The 22248-nt window shown below is 39.2% G+C and overlaps 1 protein-coding gene across 1 annotated transcript in view; it reads right to left on the bottom strand.

Moving 5' to 3' along the window:
- Nucleotides 1–265: 265 nt before the first annotated feature.
- SH3BGRL2 (SH3 domain binding glutamate rich protein like 2) overlaps nt 266–22248 on the bottom strand; it is a 38780-nt gene continuing 16797 nt past the window's right edge. Inside the window, exons 2-4 of the mRNA XM_066547390.1 lie at nt 18135–18320; nt 5977–6057; nt 266–4560 (exon numbers count right to left, since the gene is read on the bottom strand). Of these exons, the coding sequence (XP_066403487.1) occupies nt 4546–4560; nt 5977–6057; nt 18135–18320 (282 nt within the window). The 3' untranslated portion in view covers nt 266–4545. The remainder of the gene's footprint in view (nt 4561–5976; nt 6058–18134; nt 18321–22248) is intronic.

Genomic DNA, 22248 nt, shown 5'->3' on the forward strand with positions numbered 1-22248 from the left:
TATTTCCAGGTAACCCAAGTATAAGAAATGGAAGACAATACATCATCCCTTTTTCCCTTTACTGCTATTTATCTGGGGAGACCCCAAACCAGCAAGTATTCTGGACACATTGCAATTCCCACGCAGCCACTGGGGTTCAAAGCCAATTAACATCTTACAGAATCAGGTTCACCCATCCCAGGTGAAAAGTTCTGCAGTGCTTCCACCTGCAGAGGCTGCCCAAACCAAAACACCAGGCTGCCACCAGAGCAAGCCACAGCAAGAATAAATTCATATTTTTTCATTGTTTATTTTAGCCCATCCAACACAGTGCAAATTTCTTTTTTGAATTGCAGTTTATTAGACGAACAAAGTTTAATACATAACGTGTACACAACCTAGGATGCAACATGCTCCCTCCCCTCCCAAGTTACAGAACACTGACACTGTGAAGGGGAACACCACGTTTGTGACCCCACAGGGATGTTACAGATGGCTGGGAGTGGAAGCTTTGCACACAGGTAGGTCTACACAGGACAGGATTACACACATGAGGAAGAGGTATAGACCAGCAAGAAGGGAGTAAGCTGGATCTGCCCTGGCTGAAGGACTGCTCTCAAGAAGGTGTTCTCTGTTTTCCCTCCCAAATTCCTTAGGGAGCAGGAGGGTGAAGCATAGGCCATGATGCAGCTGGAGTCCTGTGGAAAGCAGTGGTGCATGGTGTCACACGTGCCACTGCCAGCCAAGGGTCCCTGTGAGGACCACTGCTCATGGTGCCAGAGCAAGCTGTGGGCCATTCTGCACTCGGGCTCTCTGTGAAGGGTGAACATATGGGACTCCATCCTCCTCCCACTGTCCATGCCAAGGTGTAGTGAAATCAGTGAATAAGTTACTGAAAACTAATGAGATTTGGCATTTTCCTGGTGATCACTCCACTCTTGAACTCCAGGAAGGGCCACAAGGCAATTTTAGGGTCCTACTTCTGAATCATGGTATTGCCTGAATAGGACACCTGAAATAAATGGCCTGATGGCGGAAAAGGACAGGGAGGGACAACCAAGAAATCCACTGAGAGCTTGGCAGCTACTCTTCCTTTCAGTGATAGCACTTGAGCTGCTAAACATTAGAATCAGACACTATTTTAAAGAAAGTGTAAACATGAATTTATGGGCTTTACTCCAGGTTCACTTCCCTTGAGAAGTTTGATTCTAGACAGTCAACAAAAAGGAAAAGAAAATCAAAAAACAAAGTCACCTAGGAAAAATCAAGAGTTCAGAAGACTCATCAAAAACTGTTTCAGTCTTACAAAGCATGTGCCTTTTGACTCTGGCATCAAAATAAATTTACTGTATTATTAAAAAATAGCAATATAGAAACTAAGCCTTTCTCAGTTCAAAGTTTAAGCACATCTAAGAAGACCCCACAGAAACAGTCCTCTTTCTGGCAAGGCACTATCCAGTAGTGTGTGGCACAAACAAAAACACCTCTATCAAAGCCACTGATACAGTGAATGTGCACGTCGGCCCACACAGCAACTTTAGCTAGGTACAAAGATTAAATTTCATTCACACTGCTCTCCATTTTAAGAAGTGGGGTAGTTATCAGTATTAGCTAGAAATTGGGATGATTTGGTTCTTAAGCATAACTCTATATGCCAAAATCTTAAACGGAATTAAGAATTTCCCACTTCTTTCAGTAAATGTCTCTAGATTCCCCAGACCTTTTCAGTTACCTGATAGCTACATTTCATTACTACAAAACTGATTAAAAAATTCCTGATCATCTTATGTAACAAACTAGAAGTCTACTTGCTTTAATTACAAAAATAAGGCTGTCATTCAACAGACAAAATTCACATCCAAACATATATACTTCTTTTTTTTTTTAACTAGCTATTTATAATTCAACAGCACACATTCTAAGGGACTTACACTGCCAATCCATGCAAGCAAGCAGGATATCTTTGGAGCTAGTGTTGTCCTCCATACAACTGACTATGCCCACACATATGCTCTGAAATAAGCCAGGTTTACTTAACAGCTGAAACAAGACTAACTCTCCACTAAACAAGAGCCTTCTATTCTACAATTATCAAAATTCAAAAGGAGCTCTGTGAAATTAATTTTATCCCTGGAGAAATCAGTGTGGTTTTTCCTTTTACATTAGTAAGCCTGGGATTTCATCCAGGATTACTCATGTGTATATGCTTACACACTTAGGTAAATTTTTCAGACCTGGGACTTCAGGCAGTTCTCAAGGTTTACAATGTATCAAGTACATGATAAATCCAGGATGGCTTCTCTGTAATCAACTGCAGAATTACGTACATTTATATCTCTATTCATTTACAAAGTTAAATATTTTAACGTCTTTTAAGAAATAGTTATATTGAATGTGGTGAAGTTAACAATGTACAGCTCCACCTCATGTCATATTCCCTTCCTATAGTGAAATTCAAGTCTCATGAAAATATGGGATTGGTTACAAGAATGTCACAGTACCTTGACACAGACAACATAATTCTTAAAAATGTACGTATATACATCAATGCCCATTCAGGATTCCTCTAGAGAAGGTGCTCTGGCAAAGATTTTAACCAGTAAATACAGCTACAGACTTCAAATCTGTGTGTGCTCTTCCTCCATCTAGCTCTTTAGCTCAGCTGAGCAGCCAGGTTTGTTCAGTCTGGTAAGAAGAAAGCTAAGAGGTGACCCAGTGGTTGCCTACAACTATCTCGAGGACTGTTAAAAAAAGAATGGTGCCAATCTTTTATTGTGAGTGCCAAAAAGACACAGCAAAGGTAACAGCCTCAAATTAAAGCCTAGGAGTCAAAGCTGGACTTTAAAAGATAAAGTTTTCACTAGGAAAGCACTGCAGCAATGTCACAGGTTACCTAGATAGTTATGAGATCTTTATCTCTGGATATTCTTAATGCTCTGCTAGACAAACCCATATTTGTTTCAAGCTAGTGTGGTTCTTTGGCCTGATTTGGACAGTGCTGCACCAGATGACCTTCAGCTGTCCTTTCCAGCTGACATGTCTGGTATGCCATGATTACTGATGCCAGCAGAACATGTGATTTGTTTCACAGTGTTGCTTTTGTTGTGATAGTGTTGTTTTCTGACACTTTTTACAAGTCTGGCTTCCTTCAAACCACACAGTTTGAGTGATGCTGTGATTACAAAGTAGCTTTTCTACAGAGTGGTTGTCTCCCATTTACCCAAAGACACGAGGACATTCACTGTGGTGGCACTACCTTGCCAGTATGAAATCACTGTAGGAAAAGCCACATCATAGCACAGCTGTTATTTATGTATCAGATTTGATTCAAAATGCCTGATGCAATTTTACTTCTGTCTAGAATCCTTTTTGTAATAATTATTGGCAAGTCATGCGCCTAAGTTCTGCTACGTGCATCAGTGCAGTCCCACTGGAATAATCTCCATTCCCTTTACTTATTCCTCAGCTGAACAACCTCTCTAGCCTCATTTGGCAAAGCACACACTCAGCTTTCTCACTGCCTTCGAGGCACCTCTACATCACCACATCTGGGGATATAAAACCAGGACAACAGCTAGGCAAGTTAGGCATGCTCTTGGACCATGGTGGACTGTTTAACCATCATGGAATTGAAACCTGGCTCTCAAAGTACCCCCTTGACTCTCATGTGGCTTGTGGTGGAGCTGTGTGTTATTGAAGGTAAACTGAAGTTTTGGCAAAATTTCATTTTAAGACAGTCCAACTATAGAGCTCCAACCTTGGGTGTTAAGACTTCTTCATTTAAGAGGTAATTTCATATTATCATTAGCTATGAGACCCCTTTAGTTCTTCTGGACTCCCCAGTATTTCCACCAAGTGTTTTACTGAACATTTCACCTGCATTTGGAAACATGTCAAAATATTTCACTTTGGCACCTCCTTCATGATAGCAACTTGTTTTAAACAGTCAGTTGCAATGTGCATCATTAGACAAATCAAGTCTTCATTAACAAGATTAGCAGCCCATGTCTCTTAAAATAACCATGATCTAGAATAAACATCGCAATAAATAAATAAATGTAGAGCAAAAATATGGCAGTTATTGGCTTAGACTGAGAGCTCAAGATTGATGCTTTTTACCTTCTGGATCATAGCCAGCACAAACACCATAATAACCAGCAGCACTTTAGCTATTCATTTGAACTACAGTAGTGGGAGGAATTAAAAAAGGTAAGGAATGTGACTGTACAAGAATACCCATGAATGATACAAGCCCTACACTTTCACTCCTTATTCTCAAACACATGTGCCTGTTACAATATAAGGGCTAGTTGCAAAAGCAATCAAAAGACAAAAATGAAACATCAACAGTGAGCATTTTTACAACAGATGAGTAGCCCAGCCTTAATCCTATTTCATATGCATGTTATTAGCTCCACATTATTGGAGAGCACCATCTCATAGCAAGCAGACTACTACTACTGACACACGTTTGCTCTATCACAGTGATCCATTAGGGAAGCTGTTATGTGCTGGAGAATAGTCACTCATTCAGGAATGTGCTTGTTGGTACTTCATATGGCCTTTCTAGGGTTCTGACTCCTATTGAAAAGAGAAAAAATAAATAGTATTATTAATTATTATTGACATAATATTAATGTTATGGATACATTGTCATCTCCTATACCTGTGACCTTAGCATATAAGGTGACCCTATTCCCAGACAACTGTTGTTGTTCTATTTCTAGAGTCCCATATTGTTGTTATCAGACTTCTAAAGTCCATACCTCCTCGGTGTATTCTTACGGCTGCAGATCTTCACAGCACAGACTCCTTCTTCTGCACGTTGTTCTCTCTCGGTTTAGAGCTCCTCCAAGGCTCTCCCTGACTGGCTAACCCACCCCCTTTTATCCCAGTTATCTTCATTGGTCACAGCTGCAGCCCAATTAAGGACATCACAGCTGCAGCCCATCAAGGGCAACCGGGATCTCCCGGGGCAAAGCCTCTACACAGATATTCAAGTACAATACATTTCCTCTACTGGAGACCACCTAGAAGCTGAGGATGCATCTCTCTGAAGTACCACCAGACTGAAGCAGGAAGTTTATAGAGAGACCTCTCCAACACCATATTTTCTAGGAACAGAGCTGCATAGAAGCTGCTATTTCAGATTGTGTCAGAACATCATCTTTTTCCTAGGACAAGTTCTTCAAACTAAAAAGTGAGGCGGGCTGCCAAAACAACCTGCTTCTGTGGTTCTCAGCTGAGGTTCCTTCCTACTGCTGTCCCTCAAGGGGTCCAAGAATAAATGAATTCCTGGCAGAAGAAGTGCTCTATAGATACTCAAGAGCTACCACCCAGGCCTGAAACAGTAATAGTACCAAGTACATCTATATCTACAGTATCCAAGGAAAGAAAAATCCTCCCCTCTGTGTCTGATCTACTGCCAAAAGGTGCACCACACAATCTGTTTGAACAAGTGTCCAGACTTCCATATGGCAATAAAATTTCCTCTGTTATACTGCCCTCAACAGAAAGATATCACCTGGCTTTGTGTTCTGACCTCTAGATATGTGTTTGCTAAAACCAAATTCAAAAAAGTTAATATAAGTTCTGACTACTCCAGCATTTCAGCATTAAATTAATTAATGCCTAATGAATAAATGCTGAGCCATTATGCCAGGCTTCAGAAAGTCCAGTGATTAAGTTCTGTCTCCTGTTATAATTAAGCCAGTTGCTTACAATTTAGATTGATAACGTAAAGGAGAATGTAATCTTTAAACTTAATTTATCTGCTGTCCCAAATTACTCCCATGTACATGCTTGTTTTCATTTCAAATGCTTTACTTTTCCTTACAACCATCTCAATTACTTCATTAGCACTAGGGTGATATGAACAAGGTATGGATCATGGCAGGGATACATCCAAACACAGAGCTCCAACCCACACAGGGATCAAAGAAAATTCAATCTCAACATCTCAAGAATTCCATTAAAAATCTGCAATACTACACTGACCTTTGATGCCAAAGTAGGTTTCAGTCCAAGAAAGGAGAATACAGTGTTGCTCTCCTTTGATTCAAAAAAGCCATCATAATCCTGGAGAATTAAAAGAAGAAAAAATGAGTCAACATTTGTATTCCTATTTTCCTTATTGATATTACCACACCCTGTATTAGAATAGAGTAACATGTAGTAATGCTCAGAAAAATATTGATACTTACCCCTATTCTCCTACCCAAACCTAAAACCTAAACTGCAATGATATCACAAACTACAGAGGCAAAGAAGAACACATAAATTCTCTAACTTCAACACCTCTCACTACTTTGACAGGAAAGTATAAGCATCAGAAGTACCTGCATCAAAAGAAACTCTATTGTGGGTATATTTTAAAGGTATTTAAGTGCAGAATTTCTCCTAAAACCTTCATGATGGTCTAGATGGAGATGCTTTACCAGCATTTCAGCAAAGTTCACACTGCTATATTGTGTATGAAATACTGTGCAGTTGCATAATTATTCAAACAGCCTCAGCCTCCCCAAAACCACAACCATGGCTGCCCCATGTGAAAGCACCTGTGAAAGCACCTGTGAAAGACACCAGAAGGCCAGCAGGTGTATAAATGGTCCTCAGGCCTCAGATATATTAGCTGACATAAATAGAAAGAGTAAACCTTGTTAAGATGACTTTTTGTTATTTTCTTCATAAAACATGGCATATGCTAACTTAGGAATTAATAAAAATTTACAATTAATTGCCAGAAAGTAAATCCAAGTAAAATAGGCAAATCAACTAAGCCATGGTGTAAACTGAAAGATTACTGAAAGGATTCCCAACTGCACCATGGATTAAAAAGGAACAATGTAATCACTGAATACCTAGAGGAGTAATAAGTAATGCTGAAGCTCTGCAGAAGGATGTTTTATTAAACCCTTGACCTCTACGAATGAGACTTCAAAAGATGCATGGACATATTAAACCTTAAAAAGGTCTGTTCTGACTCTTCTAAGGCAGATAAAAACCCATGAGGGACACAGGCTACATAACCAACACACAAGAAGACAGCCTGTGATCAATCTGAGAAATAACCTTCATTTGCTCCATGGTGCTCACTGACAAGTGAATCACACCCTCTGAAGCTGAAGGTAGGGCAGCAGTGGATGAGTAAAACCCACAGCCCTTTCTTTAACATCAGGGCAGGTCTAAAATGCCTGAAGATGCCCATTAGAGCCCTGTAAACTACCAGCAGCCAACCTGCAGGCAGGCAGCTGTGGTGGCAGACACCTTTTTGGGTCCCTGCCAGGAATACTCTCCCTCCTAAGTACCACGGGCAAGTCCTCACTAACCCCCAGACACTTCTTGGTCTCAACAGTTTGTCCAAGGAAGGTTCTGTGTTTGTTCAGGTGAGTCATCATCTCTCAGCACCGTTTTCAAATGCTGGTATTCTCCTGAAGATTCTTAATCCCAGTACTTCAATTAGCTCTAGAAGTATCAACCCTGTAAGACCATGTTTTTTTCTTTGTTAATAAACTGGTAAGAAAAACAGATCACAGAAGGACACAGAAACTGAAAATAATGTCATAAGAAAAAAGGTTGCACTTGTGGCTCTGACAATGACTGAAACTCAGCTAATCCACCAACACCATCTGTTTAAACTAACCTCTGTAAAGTAATTTAATACTTAATAATAAAAAGCTGTCTTAAAGTACTAGTTATCATTTTACTTTCAGAATTATTAGGTCCTGATTAGTATGTTTTCCCCACATTTTTACTCATTAACAAACCTGGATTCACTTACTGAAAAAATTGTGAAGGTTAAACAGTGAGCTAAGTCTATGTTTGAAAGAGCACAAAACCCAGTGGATTGATTAATTTTAAAAAGACCTGAATATTTAGGAACCACAAGAGATTATCCACCAGAAGCAATCTCCCTGATGTTTTGAAATATCTGCATTGCAAAACGTATTTAAATCCTATTGACACTTGCATGGGCAGTGGGTGAGAAGAAGCATCATGCTTTTAGATAAAGTAGAAGTAAATTTTAAATAGGAGAATATTCCTAGTCATGCCTGCAATTACAATCTGTGATCTCAACATATTCAAATGTGAAACAAAAAATGTTACAAAAATGCATAATAGTCCTATAAAAATTTTAAGAAATCCCTTTAGCACAGTAGTTTCTTAAGAGATTATTGAGAAGTATGATCTCAATGACTCAGTGGTTGTGTCATGAGTGGTAGGAGTTCAAAGTGGGCATCCCTGGCTTTTCCTGTAACACAGATGAGATAAAGGATGCTCCAAAAACACCCTGCCTTTGATCTTACCATTAGAAGGAGAGGAATTCTGTGCAGATTTGGGCCATGTGTAAAGACACTAAATCCATGGGTAAGGACATAAAAATTCTAATCTCAATAAAGGACATCACACTGCTAGCAGCAGTAGATGTAGAGGCTGAAGAAGGAAAACAGCACAAGCTCAGTGAAAATGAGACTTTCATACGCAAGCAGGAGCCTAACTCACTGGTGACCCAATGGGTTCAATTTGGGAAAACTCTGTGGACATTCTGCCTCCCACAGAGGAAGGACATCACCATTCACTGGTTTTGGCAAGGCAGTGGTTCCCTTTTTCTGCACCACGCTTCACCACCAGCAGCAAGTTACTACAACCCTCTTGTCACTGTCCCAAGCAGCTCTATCCAGGGAGTGCTGTGGCTTTGCTGGGATCAGTGGAGCAGTGCTGTCCTGCCCCTGTGGAAGGAAGTGGCTCCCATTGTCAGTGGGAGGCACTCAGGCAGCAGCAGTTTACCTAAAAATGTACAACAAACTGCTACCCACTGCCCCACTTCAAAAGGCAACTAAGTGCACAACATAATTTTGACTGTAACATTTTAAATTATAGAACTTGGTGCTTTCCAGAGCTGCTAATCACTTCATCAGCGTGTAGAATTCTGGCAACATCAGTAGCTGATCAAAACTGACTAAAAACTGAGTACTAAAACTAGTAGGACATGGAGACAGTGCACATGAATCATCAGCAATGCAGAGATACTCAATCCCTCTGGAGAAGTTGAAAAGCCAAAAATACAGATGATAAATCCCATGACTGATTGAAATGTTACCAAGAAAGACAAATGCCAGTTAGGAGGAAAAAATATATCTCAGGATGGTTTAAAATGATAAAGAAGGGACAGGAGGATAAAGAAGGTAAGTAAAAAGCTATTTCAAGGCAGAAAGGGTTTTTCAACAAGGTAACAACTAGCTGACTGCTTTAGGCATGGTTCCTCACCCTTAAAGTTGGAGGCAGGTCCATCACCCACCACTTAACCTGAGCAGGACACAGCCTCTCTGTTTTAACACCAACAGTGGTGTTAAAACAGCATTAAAACAGCATTCAATGAACTGCTATGGAGTGGATTAGCTGACCTAATAAGCTCTTGCTTTATTGAAAATAAGCTGAAGCCACTGTAGGTGAGCTCCTTGCCTGTAGCTCACCTATAAACATGCAAAATCTTGTTGGCCTTGTGTGGCCTAAAGCTGTGCTTTGCTCTCCCAGCTCCTGCTGAGTGACTCTAAACTGGCACAGAAAGACAAACTGTGGCTGCAAAGGTCTTCAGGACCAAAATTACCCCAGAGAGTAAGGGGAGGAAGGCTAGGAAGGCTGTGAAGCTCACTGTGGTGGCAGGATGCTTGGTACTAGATGTGTTAGTGGACACATGGAATGCACCTCCAGAGCATACTGAAGATGCTAAAGGTTTCCACCAGAAGGTTCAAATTCATGAAAGAAAAATGTAGTAAGAATTACTAAATACGTTAAAGTGACATTTATTTCAGAAAAGTAACTAGAGACAAGGAAAATACTTGACCATTTCATATCTTGTTTGTGGTCTTTCCTAGGTTTATGGCCACTGTTGGGACAAAATTGGGCTTGAGGGACCTTCAGTCTCACAAATGTAAGGCCATTTATGCTAATCTTAAGGTCTATCACACACTAAGTTTTAAAATGATCATAGAATCAGAAAATTACTTGGGCTGCAAGGGACCTCAAAGACCATCTAGTTCCAACCCCCAATAATTAGTAAGGCCATGTGATGTTGTCCATTAAGTATGATGGTAAAGGGAAAAAAAAGAAACCAAAACACAAAACAACTCAAGCCTCCAAGCCTCACACTTCCACAGCTTTGTTTCTAAAATTTGGATCTTTGCAGCTTACCCTGGAAATAAAAGATGCTGTAGCTGTTTTGCACCTCTTTAAAACCAGATTAATCAAAGACAGGAGAACTTTGTTAATGTCTACATTATGGAATAATGCCAAAGACCATCTACTGCCCAAATGCTACAGAAAACTAACATCAGCTTAGTCTTTGAGACACTGGACAAGCATTCAAGAAATCTGACACAAATGCCTCAGGTTCTTCTGGCCTTCATGTGGGTTTTACGCAATTTACTCCAGTAGGAAAACCACTGGTCCTCTTTAGAAATCCCACTTCCAGGGTAGGTTCTTCTCTCAACAGCAATGCTCAACTTCACAAAGCTCAAGCTGGTGCAGCATCAGCTGTATCCCAGCTGTGATGATCACTAGACTTAAGGAATACATCACCTTAAGTGTGATGTATTCCTTAAGTGTGATGTATTCCTGGAAACCAGATCACTGCAGTGATGTAATTACAGACACTGCCATAATTAATTTGGCTCAGGATTTTGTTAAGCAGGTATACTCAGGATTGTTTAAATAAACACTGTCACTGCTAGGAGAAACTATTTACAGCATACCAAAGTTAAAACTGGCTGTACTGCAGATCAGCATAAATAATTATTTGGGCTGCAAGGAACACAGGAGAAACATGAAGGCATTGGATCAAAGTAAAACATTAACACAAAGCAGATTTACAGTTAGCAATTTTACCTTCACTAATGCACTGAAATTAGGAGAACATTACATCTAATGAACTTTTAAAGACAGCAACTGTGAATAAAATTATTTCCAGTAAGTTTCTTTAAACAAGCAAGTTGGTTTTGTTGCTGTTTGCTTTTAGTTGGCAACAAGAGTGAGCTCATTAAACATCTCAGACAAATCTTTATTGCTTACCACACCAAGAAGCTGCAAAACAAGAAACCCACCCAAATGTAGCCTGCACAGCTTTTCCTAAAGATTTTTGAAGTGCATTGATTACTGGAAAACACTTACAGATTACTCCATTGGCATGCTGTTCAAATTTATTTCTCTTTGTCAATATTTTTAATATAAGATTATGATCTCTCTGTTCTTATAAAAGGGGCAACATAATTGCTCCCTCAAGTAATAGTGAGGAACCCATAATTTAAACACATTGAATCAGCACTTTGCTCCTGAGTTAATACTGTATTCCATTGAGAATGAGCTGTTAACATCCTCCATGAAAAGGGCAGTTCAGTTCTCCAGAACAGATGACATTCATTTACTGATCTGATTAGGATTACAATGGAAAACTCTTACACAGCACAGCTCTCCTTGGAGAATGTGTGTGCATGTGTGAGTCTTTTCTAATATTATATAAATATACAAATAAAAGAAGATCTTGTCTGTACAATACAGAACAAGCTAAACATGACAGTTTTCATTACCTACCCTTCTGATAAGATCTCAGCACAGGATTTTTAAAGAGCTTATAGAATTGACTCTACAAAACAACTTGTTACTCCTCTACTAAAGGCCAGATGTTTATTTTGGTAATCTGTCCAGTTGTAGCCTTCCACAAACAAAGGCTTTAATAAAAAGGAGCAGATGTCAGCCACAGCTCTATTGTTTGGATAGTACAGGACAAACTCAGGCTGATGTGATGTTTGCCATTCATGCAGCAATGGTGCCAGGGTACACAGACATCAACTGTCTAAGAACTGATATCCCTCACCTCCAAGGCAAGGAGTCCAAATGTAACAGGGCTTCCCTTAGACAAGCACTGAAGACCTCAAACCCAGTGCCTAGTGCCCACCTGGGGCAGAAGAGTTCAGGGAAGTAAGTGGCAGAATCCCTAAGTACTGTGGATGGTAAGAGCTGTCACCTCCACCTTTTTTGGACCTTCCATCTCACCATGTCACTTTACAAATTGTTTGGATAAGAATATTATCAAATCAGACCACAACAGGAATTTGAGAAAGGGAGAGATGGAAATATCAGGGAGTTAACTATGGTAGCCAGCCTGGTATGTGAGGTAATGACTAAAAGATACAAAATGACCGTGCTGCACAGTAGCTCTGCATGGACATATTTTAACTTGGACCCAAGTGGAACAGCAGCAGACTGAATTACTTATTTCATCCTGGCTGCTCTCTGACAACAGCCACGGCTTTTTCTAGATATTGTTCCAAAAAAACTGCTTCATCTGTATTCTGTGCAATACTATGTGGCTTCAAAGTATTACTGCCACTTATTAAGATTTCTTAGCCTTTCCTCATATATAATTTATCCTCTATTTTAGAACTCACCTTTTAAAAAGACTTTAGTTAAAGTAGTCCAACATCTTCAATAATAAAACCTGTTTTTTTCAAGAAAGCATGGCACAATAGGAAGTTTCTGTTCCATGGAAAAAGAAAATTAGGATCCCAAATAAAATTTTTAATAATTATGTCACACTTGCTGATAAGTTTTGCAGAATATCAATGTAATAAATATAAAAATGAAAAAGAAATGTGCAGTATTTTCTACTATATCCTCTAAAAGTAACAATTCTAATTTTGCAGTCCCTTTTAAGTGTTCTAAAATACATAAACACCCTACATTATTATATTTAGGAAATAGAAGTCTGCAAATAGAGTAAGGTATCCCCAGGGATGTCTTTGATGCCTATCATCTTTATGTGAAGGGATTGTTTACAAAATACCTGCTACTTCACTTTGAAACAGCTATTAATGAAGTTTACTTAGTCCAAATAAAAACTGTGGTGGTGAACAGGATTGTACTCTCTCCACTACAGGGTAAACAGCAACACTGGTTTTTATATATATAATTTATATATATATATATAAATTATATATATATAATTATAACAGTAATATATATATTATATTATATATATATAATATATATAAATTACTGTTATACAGTAATTATATATATTATAACAGTAATATATAATTACTGTTTTTTCAGTTATTATACATTACTGAAATGAGTACTGATTTCTCTGAGGAAAATAAAATTCTTGGAATATTTTATTTTTACTTAGTTGCTGAGCTTCTATTTTTTAAGCCCTGGCACTGGGCAAGTTGGCTACTCTACACTTTGCCTCTGGTACCACATTTCCCTTTATCAAGTACATATTACACAGAACTAAAGTTCTTTTCCTCAGGACACAGAAAATCAACGGAGAAGTGGATGGCAAAAGCATAGGCATAGTCTGAAAGTTGTAACCAGCCCTTGTGAATGATCCAAGCAGAATCCTCCCAACGTGGAGAAGACTCTTGGCCAGGGGTTGCTTTCCAACACCAGCTCTGCCTTCTGTATTCCTCATTGAGACAAAGCCTTAACCAGGAAGATAAACAGTGCATGTCACTGGCCTCAAGTCACATTCAGCCTAGGGTTTGTGGGTGCCTCTGAGCCAAAAACTGCTGCAACACAACCACAACTGCAAAAGGTAATTAAGAACAATTTCACACAGAGCTTAAATTTACCATACAGGAAACTCTACTTCGATGGCAAAAATAATTAGTCAAGAAAGTTTTAGCATCATTAGCCATTAACAAATGTCACATGATCTCTGAGTAATTCACATTAACTTTTATCTAGCAAAATTATCCCTCTTCTAAAAGCAGACTGGGACCAAAAAATTGCTGGGTGAATTAGATAAAACACCTGCAAGGGTGCAGAGAATCAAATGTAGACTTGCTGAATACCAAATTAGCCTCACAACTCCTCTAATCCCTAAAGTGAATACACTACAGCAGGCATGCTAAGGTGAATTCTGCCACATTGCTTGAGTATCTAGAGACAGAGTTCAAGCTCTCTGTACCTGTAGGCACAGAATAATAACAAACTCTCCAATGACAGGCTAGGGCAGAAAATCTGAGGTGGCCTCTAGCCAGTTTTGTTAAATTCTCTTCTTTCTTTTATCAGTGAGCAGTTATTTAGCTGTAATGTGACACCTACAAAAAAGGAAGAAAAAGAAACATGCATGCATCTTTTCATGATCTTAAAAAAACCCAGAATAGAATGATACATAACAGTGCAAAGAAATCAGGGATACAATAATTGTCTGTGTACTGAATAGTTTCCCAAGAACACTGCACCTCTTTCAGCAGCCTATTTCATTTCCTTTTTGTCTATATGCCTTTGCTGTTTTGTTGGAGTTGACACCCATATATTATATTTCAGGGGAGGACAATAAATATCACATATCTCTGTCTCTACTGCTGCTCACTAGGCACTCTATCAGGAATTACCATAACACTCTAAACCATATGAACAGCTTCAAAGGGAAAAAAAAAAGAGTCAGCCTGCTATGTAAATATTTTCCCTTTGGCTCAAATTCCCACCTGGAGATAGATTTCCTTTTAATTTTGGTTGGCCTAAATTTCAGGCAATCTCCCTTCAATGGCAGATTGCTGCATATAAAACTGTCACTGTTCAAAGTGCTAACTTGCAGCTAGCTTCACAAGAGTGCAGTTTCACTGGCAAGTGGCTATTTCCAGTCTTCTGAAAGATCCAGGAGTCACTTCTAGTCTAAGAAAAATTGTGTACTCAGCAGTGGAGAATTCAAGAAGAGGGAGGTGTGAGGCAAAGGCCTAATTTCAGACATTCAGTTTTCCAGCATTTCTGGCTTTCTGCTTAAATATCTGGGCTGCTGCAGGGCACTGCTGCCTGGGTAGAGAACCTTTATAAAGGATGCTATGTAGATATTCCCATACCCAAGAGCCATGTCACCAAAGAACATGAAAACAAGGAACAGGCAGACCAGGCTGCCAGAACTGAAATGGCTGCAGGGGACCTGGATTGGGAACGTAAGGGCAAGCTGACCACAGCTCAGTGGGCCTGTGGCACATCAGGACACCTAGGAGGAGATGCAACGTAGAGACAGGCTCATGATCAAGGGGGGGACCTGACCACTGGAGTCACTGAACAGGTTATCCATGAGTGTGAAACATCCACCATGATCAAGCAAGTCAGGTGGGCAAAGCCCCTCTGCTGTGGAGAACAGTGGCTGGGAAAGACAGTATGGGATTATTTTCTTGGGTGAATATAATCCACAATTTGAGTGGATTGAGCTGTAGGTCAAAGAGCTATAGCAGGAGCTACTAAATCTGACTGAAGATGAGCTCTGTAAGGACCTGGGCAAGACAAAACTGATTCCTGTGCCCAACAACACAACACAACCTACCGGATCTGATTAAGGCTCTACTCCAAATTAACCCCACTTTACTATTCTTTATGCAAAGTGCATGAGTTTTCTCCAGAAACATGCACTAGACACTAACATCTCCTCACTCTTACAGAGCACTAACTAGAGCAAGATAACTATACTAATTTCAGATTTACAATACTGCAAATTTGAAAAGCAGGATCATGTGTCTGATTTGTCTGAAAGGGAGACTCTGTTCTCACACACTACTTTATAGCAATGTCACTAAGATGAAACAACAGACTGTAAAGTCATGAAAATATGAAAATTATCATATAGTTGGTACTATAACATAGCACTTAATTATCAGTAAAATTATTTGTGTTCTTGTGTGCTTGCAGCTCTTATCTTGTTCACAGGAAATAAAAATTGTTCTTGCCAAGTACTTTATTTCAAAATCTATTAGCATAACTTGTTACTGAAAAATTGGGAGTGCATCTCAGTAGACTGAGAAAAGGAAGAGATAGATTAATGATTAATGATTGTATCTGCAATTACATCAACTCAGAAAAACCACAAAGTCTTGCTCACACTTCAAAACATGGAGTTTGCCTCTCAGTACCAGAAGAATCCCTCCCCCTGGGGTACAAGACACTCTGTGAACCAGTAAATTTTAATCATCTTTTGGCACCTTTCTCCCCCCCCAACATGAGCTGTCAGATGTTCAAATGGTTGACAGAAATTCATTTTGGATATTTACTGAAATCATGAAAGACAAACTTCTTCTAGCCTGCAGTTACATCCTGAAAAGTGATTATTTTAAATGGTGATGTCCTAGCCAGGAAAATCTAGTCTTAGATAAACCCCTTGTGCACATTGCTGAGGGTTTTTTTTAAGGAGAAAATAGTGAGAAAAAATATCCCAAAACTATTAATGCTGATACTAACATATTAAAACCAGTATAGCTATGAACATAACATTGAGTCATGGACATCATATGCTCATGAACTTCTATTGAAATAATATGACAAAAATAAAAAGTGCACCTATTTTGCTTTGCACTGTCTAGCCCTCATACCTTTAGAGGAACAGCAATGGGCCTGACCAGTTTGTATCATAAGTGTGAACTGTCAGCAACAGTGCATAAAACAGCATAAGTACATAGAAAGTCTCCTGATAAGACTGTAGAATGTAGAAAAACAGACAGAGTTTTTTAATAGATAAAAATGGACTAAAAATTGCCTGGACACAAATCAGAAATGATAAGCTACAAATTTCACTAACTCAACTAACAGAAAATTCAGTATTTTTTCAGTTTAAGTTACTCAGTAGAGATTATGCTGTAGTTATTTATGTCAAGATAAACACATGAAAACACTCAATGTGGAAATAACAGAGACAAGATGTGCAAGGTTTGCTGACTTCTATCTAATTGTAATATTTTATCCCCCCTTCCAGCACTGACCTCCTTTGCCTTCTGCATAATGTTTCATCTCCACTCTATTACCTAAGAACTTCATTAACTAATGCAGCAGGTTAACTCATGAATGTTGGAGATCCTGCACGTACTTGCTCCTTCATCCTAAAAAATATAGTTTCTTTCAAAGCATGTTTGCTCTTTAAAGATGTTCATGCAGACGGTGAAGTCTAGTAATAGGATTAACTCTGCTCAACCAAAATGGCTATCAGCTCAGCAGACAGATTAATGAGATCATCTCACATGTTGCATGACATCTTCTGCCTTGCTAATTCCAAACAGCAACTTCTAAGACTAGGTTAAAACACTCTGTAAAAGCAATCTGAAAGGGTAAGATACAACAGCTTTAAAATGTTGTGTTTCCCAGGCAAACTACAATGATACAGAAGAATGTAAAGGTTGTTATTTGTAAGTGAGGGGCTGATCCATAAGCAAGGGTAATAATCCCTTCCACGTCCCAGATACATTTCTTTGATTGACTTACCTTACCTGGAAATAAGAAGATAAGAGTTATACTACTGAGGTAAACAAGGAAGGCCAATACAAAGCACATGGGAAGGATGTTAAATACTTTGTTTTGAGAAACCAGTTAGCTGCTGCATCATACCCAACCTCTTTGTTGCAGAGGATCCTAAATCACTTTTTATATCCTTCCTGCATTAAGCAAACAATTGCACTGCAGTCAACAGGCTCTCAACAGATCTGAGCAGCACAGCTGAATCCAGCAGGGACTAAGTCAGAATCACTCTGGATGTACATATCAAAGGCCAGTGCTCCAGCTTGCACTGGTGGATGGAGAAGTTTACACCAAAAAAACAGCCCACCCATCAACCTGTTGTCAGATTTACAGCAAATTGTGCTCATTTATCCTAAACACTCTGATTGCATAAAGATGCTCTGAGCATAAATGAAATTTACACCGTGACAGCAGCAGAGAAGGAGCTTAATTACAATAACAATAAAACTCAATCTAGCCAGCGTTCTCATTTACTGTGCCAAAGACAGACTTCCTACTGAATTTTTGTGCTTGGACTAGACCCAAGCATCAAGAATACCACAATTTCCCAGCTTACAGTGGTCTCACCAGGCGCTTTACCATCAACAGGTCATACGTGAAAGCTGTGACATTTCTGACTTTTACATTCCTGGAGGGAATCCCCTAGACAGCCCTAGGATTTACAGAAAAACGACCTCAATTTTCCCTGTATGATCATTACCTGATCCTATTGCCCCATTAATTCAGATTCTACTAGAGAAAGCTCAACAGCAAGTCCCATGTTTAAATGGCACCTGAGTGCACTGATATATTGGATATAATGTACTAATATATTGTATGTAACATAATGTATATACACTAATATATTGAGAAGCACAACAGCTGCTTACCCCGCAGTACCGATCATCACTGAATATCTGTGGTGGCAGTGGATTGCCTTGTGCAGGCTGCCTGTCCTCAGGAATATTTTTATACATCCATTGTCTCTTCTCCTCTGACATGGTGATATCCACTTCTTCGAACTCTATGCGGTTGGCTTCCAGAAACCTCACCACATCCTGCTGCCTCTTCTTTATCTAGATGGAAGAAGGAAAATTAAAAAACCCAGAGTCAGAGCAAGTCCTCCATAACACAGACGTGCTTACAAATTTGAGAACATTCCTCCTCTCGCATCCCACTTTCATAGGATGGGAAGTCACAAACTCAGAAAGACAAAGGAGAATTTTTTTTTTCAGTTTTAAATTCATAAAAGTTAAGCATTGCTGTTCCCTTATATGTTGGCAAAGGTTATACTTCTTCACCTCACTTGTATAGGACTGTTTAATTCAGCTTTGGTAATTTCAGCCTTTACTCTCTAAAGATATTTTTAAAAAGCAAACTGTAAGGGTCTCTTCAGAAGCAGAAGTAAAAAGAGGCAGTCAGTTTTCAAAGACATTAGGGGCCACATTTTTAAAGTATACAGGCACCTAAAATGCAAGGTAAATAACCTGGCAAGTCTCAGAAGAATTTACTCCTAAAAGTGTTCATTGAGATGAACATGTCAGTACATCTGAAAAAAACCCACCCTAGCTACACACAATTTTGTTTTTCTAGACACCTACACATTTTTTAAAATACAGCTCAACAGCTTCCCGAGCAAGGGAATTGTTGAATATTTATCCAAGACTGTCTGTCAGCATAATACACATGCCTGAAAGTAAGCATGATGTCATCTCTTGAAAATGAACTTTTCTGAAAAAAAAAAAAAAAGCGCACATGAGATTTGTATTAAATGTATTAGGTTTCTGCTCCTCAAAGAGATTATCATCTCTATACAAAGAGGCAGAAGACTGGAAGTTTTTATCCACACTGGTTGGACACAATGATCTCAGAAGTCTTTTCCAACCTTAACAACTCTATGATATTAAGATCAGCACTTAAGAGCTAGCGGGGCTTCAAGAAGATACACTCAGGTAAGGACAACCTCTGCCTCAAACAGGACTTGGTATCAAGACAGCAACCTTTGAAATTAAAGTCTGTGTACTTTTTGCATCAACCTAATAAAATTAATACTTTCAGAAAGGAACTATAAATTATGTGCCATATTTGTTACAGCTATCATCACAGTGTTATGTGAAAAAAAAAAAAAACAGCTTTAATAATTTTACAGTATTCCTGGAGTGTCATATCCTTGCAGTTGCTGGCTGGCATAAAGCCCAGGTGGATGAATCATGCCTGTGGGTACCATATGACCTAGATACTATATGGAAATCAAAAGATTTTCAAAGTGCATGTGCTAGTTCCTCCTGTCACACAAGCAAGTATACCTATCTAAATGCACCACAAAAATACATAATTTTTGAAGCAATACTGATGGAATTCTTATGTCCTTTAAATAAGGCAGCCATCCCAAGAAACTACAAATACAAAGATTTGAAACTATCTTTGTCTTTCTTAAAAGTGGATTGCACAGTAAATTTGTGTCATGGTGTCTTCTTCTTTTTCCTTTATTTGCCACACTGGTACAGTTTATCAGGCATATGTGAAAGAATCACTTTTTCATAGAGAAGGCAGCTCCTAAACTTGCATGCAACTAATGCATTATCAACAACAGCAAAATTACTGCATCATCATCACTGGTGGTACCAAAGGCAACGTGCCTTTTACTATGTCCCTGAAAACTCGAAGTGTAGAAGTGGAAGACAAAAACATTTTCCTCTGTCTTCCAACAAGAAGCTGCAAAAGAACACAAAAGGGGCAGAGACAGAGATATTCTAAATACAAATATTAAATATCTGATTAAAAATAAAAGAGATGTCTAAAATTATATGTGGGAGAGGTCACTTCCTTATGATGACGTGCTACCAAAACTCACATGAAATCCCTCCTGCACTGGTCAGAGCAGTCAGCAAACTCCAGAGTGGCTGGGCCAGCCCTCTGGCCCCAAGGCCAACTGGCATCCTCTAGCCAAAGCTATTAAACCTTCAGCCTCTCAAAGCTGCTGCTTGCAAACTGCACACTGGGAATGATCCCTGGCATGCTGTAACATTTAAATCATGGCCACGGGCTGCTTGTGAGACTCTAAGTTAGCCCTGGCCAAAGCTGACTGTGCCAGCCACCATTCCTCAAAGAGTTCCAGAGTACCAGAGTGCTCCATTCTCAGAGCCAGGACATGCACCAGTACAGGTGTATCCACAGGGACCCATTTTCATCCACTCTCTCCCTGTAAACTGAACAACTTAGATTTAGTCAGATCCCTATCATTTTACAGTTCACATCATTAGAATTCTTCCACAACCACAGATTTCCTAATGCCTCATTTTATTTTTATAAAACTAATTAAGATGTTGAAGTGAAGGAAATTGGGGTTTTTGGTTTTTTTAACCATAAGCCTTACAATTCTCCATATGACATGTGTATGAGTTATCAGCTGTGGATGTACCAGCTGCATAAACCTAAACAAAATAGCCTGAAAATTTCAAGCCAAAAAACTAGCATTTTCTCCTCCCCAATTTATTTGATTCAGGCCTATAAACTGAAACAAGAGCATTAGTTGTATTTAAAATCCTATTAAATCACGCCTTGTTGTTTAAGAGGGATGCTCAGAGCATCTGTCACAACAGAAGCCAGCTGATTATTCCCCAAGAAAACCACAGGACCTTTGTCTCTGTCTACCACTGGATCTGTGCCTCAGAAGTGCGTCAGCCACACAGTCCTGCCTGCAGCTCTCATCTGGGCTCCCCCAGAGCCCTAAAAGCTGCCAGAGTTTGCAACACAGAGCAAAGGCAGCATGGTACAAGCAGCAGTGTCAGTCCCTGCTTCCTCACCAGCCTGTCCTGTCAGAAGCCCAGTGGAGAAAAATACATCCTCATTTGACAAACTACAGAGGTGGATAATAATCTCTGTAAAGTACCTTGCTGCTACCAAGGTTTCTTGCATTTGATGCAACTGAAAGGAACCTGGAAAAAGAAATCCCATTGTCAGAGGTACCATGTTCAGAAAAATTTGGCTTGTGGCTATTCATACACCAATTTGGGAAAGTGTTTGTAGTCTTACATGACAGACTACTTCAGCATCAATATATTTTGGGTTTAACACCTTTCAGCACACCAGAAGATGCTGCAAAATACACCTTCAAAAAATGAAGGTGTTTTGAAGGTGTGAAGGTTCAGAGGAAAGTCTGAACCTTCACCACTGTAAAGGTTCAGAGGAAAGTCTTTATGCAATATGATCCTAATCTATCTTTAAATGCAGTGAGAAAACTCTGATGGAGTTAATGGTCGGCTATTATAGTCCAATGTTTGCCTCCCCTATTTTTAGGAGGGTAATTCTTTTCTGAACATCATTTATCTGGGTTTGGTTTTAATGTTAATCTGTATTTCTATTCACAAAACTAAGACAGGAAAAAAATCCCAAGAGACAACTCAATTTTATCCTTGTATTCAGAGCTGGTATCTTTATTAGGATTAAAGAGCAGCAAAAATAGGATATCCATTGTGATACATAAAACTGCTAAAATGAGCTAATCACTTGATCAGTAACCCAATTTATAAAGGAAGTCTATTGTAACTAAAGTATTCTGTCTTTCTGTCCTAGTTTTCATTTCTTTATACTGATTGGCAACAGGTAACAGGAGGATACATTTTCCAACTGCTTTGGAGAAATATTTCAAAGACATACTCAGGCCAGTCCAGGTGGGACCACTGGGATTATCTGTTCTGACTTTCAGCATCCCTGAATTAATTCCTCTAAGGAGTAAAGGGTTTCCTCAGACTTCTTTTCCCCTCTAAGCTCCATTCTTGAACTGATAATAACAGAGAGCTGGTCTTTGCAATTTGTTTCCACGATTAATTGACTGTCTACTTGAAATATTTGCTTGTTTCTGTTCAGAATCTACCTCACTTCAGCCACCTCACTTTTCACATCTTTACCCAAACTAAAAATGGTTCTGTTCTAAGATTTCTGCTTCCCACACAACTAATATCACATCCCCCAGCTAAGCTGAACACTCATCTCTGGTAGTAT

Source organism: Molothrus aeneus, chromosome 3 (genome assembly GCF_037042795.1).
Source record: "Molothrus aeneus isolate 106 chromosome 3, BPBGC_Maene_1.0, whole genome shotgun sequence".
NCBI lineage: Eukaryota > Metazoa > Chordata > Aves > Passeriformes > Icteridae > Molothrus > Molothrus aeneus.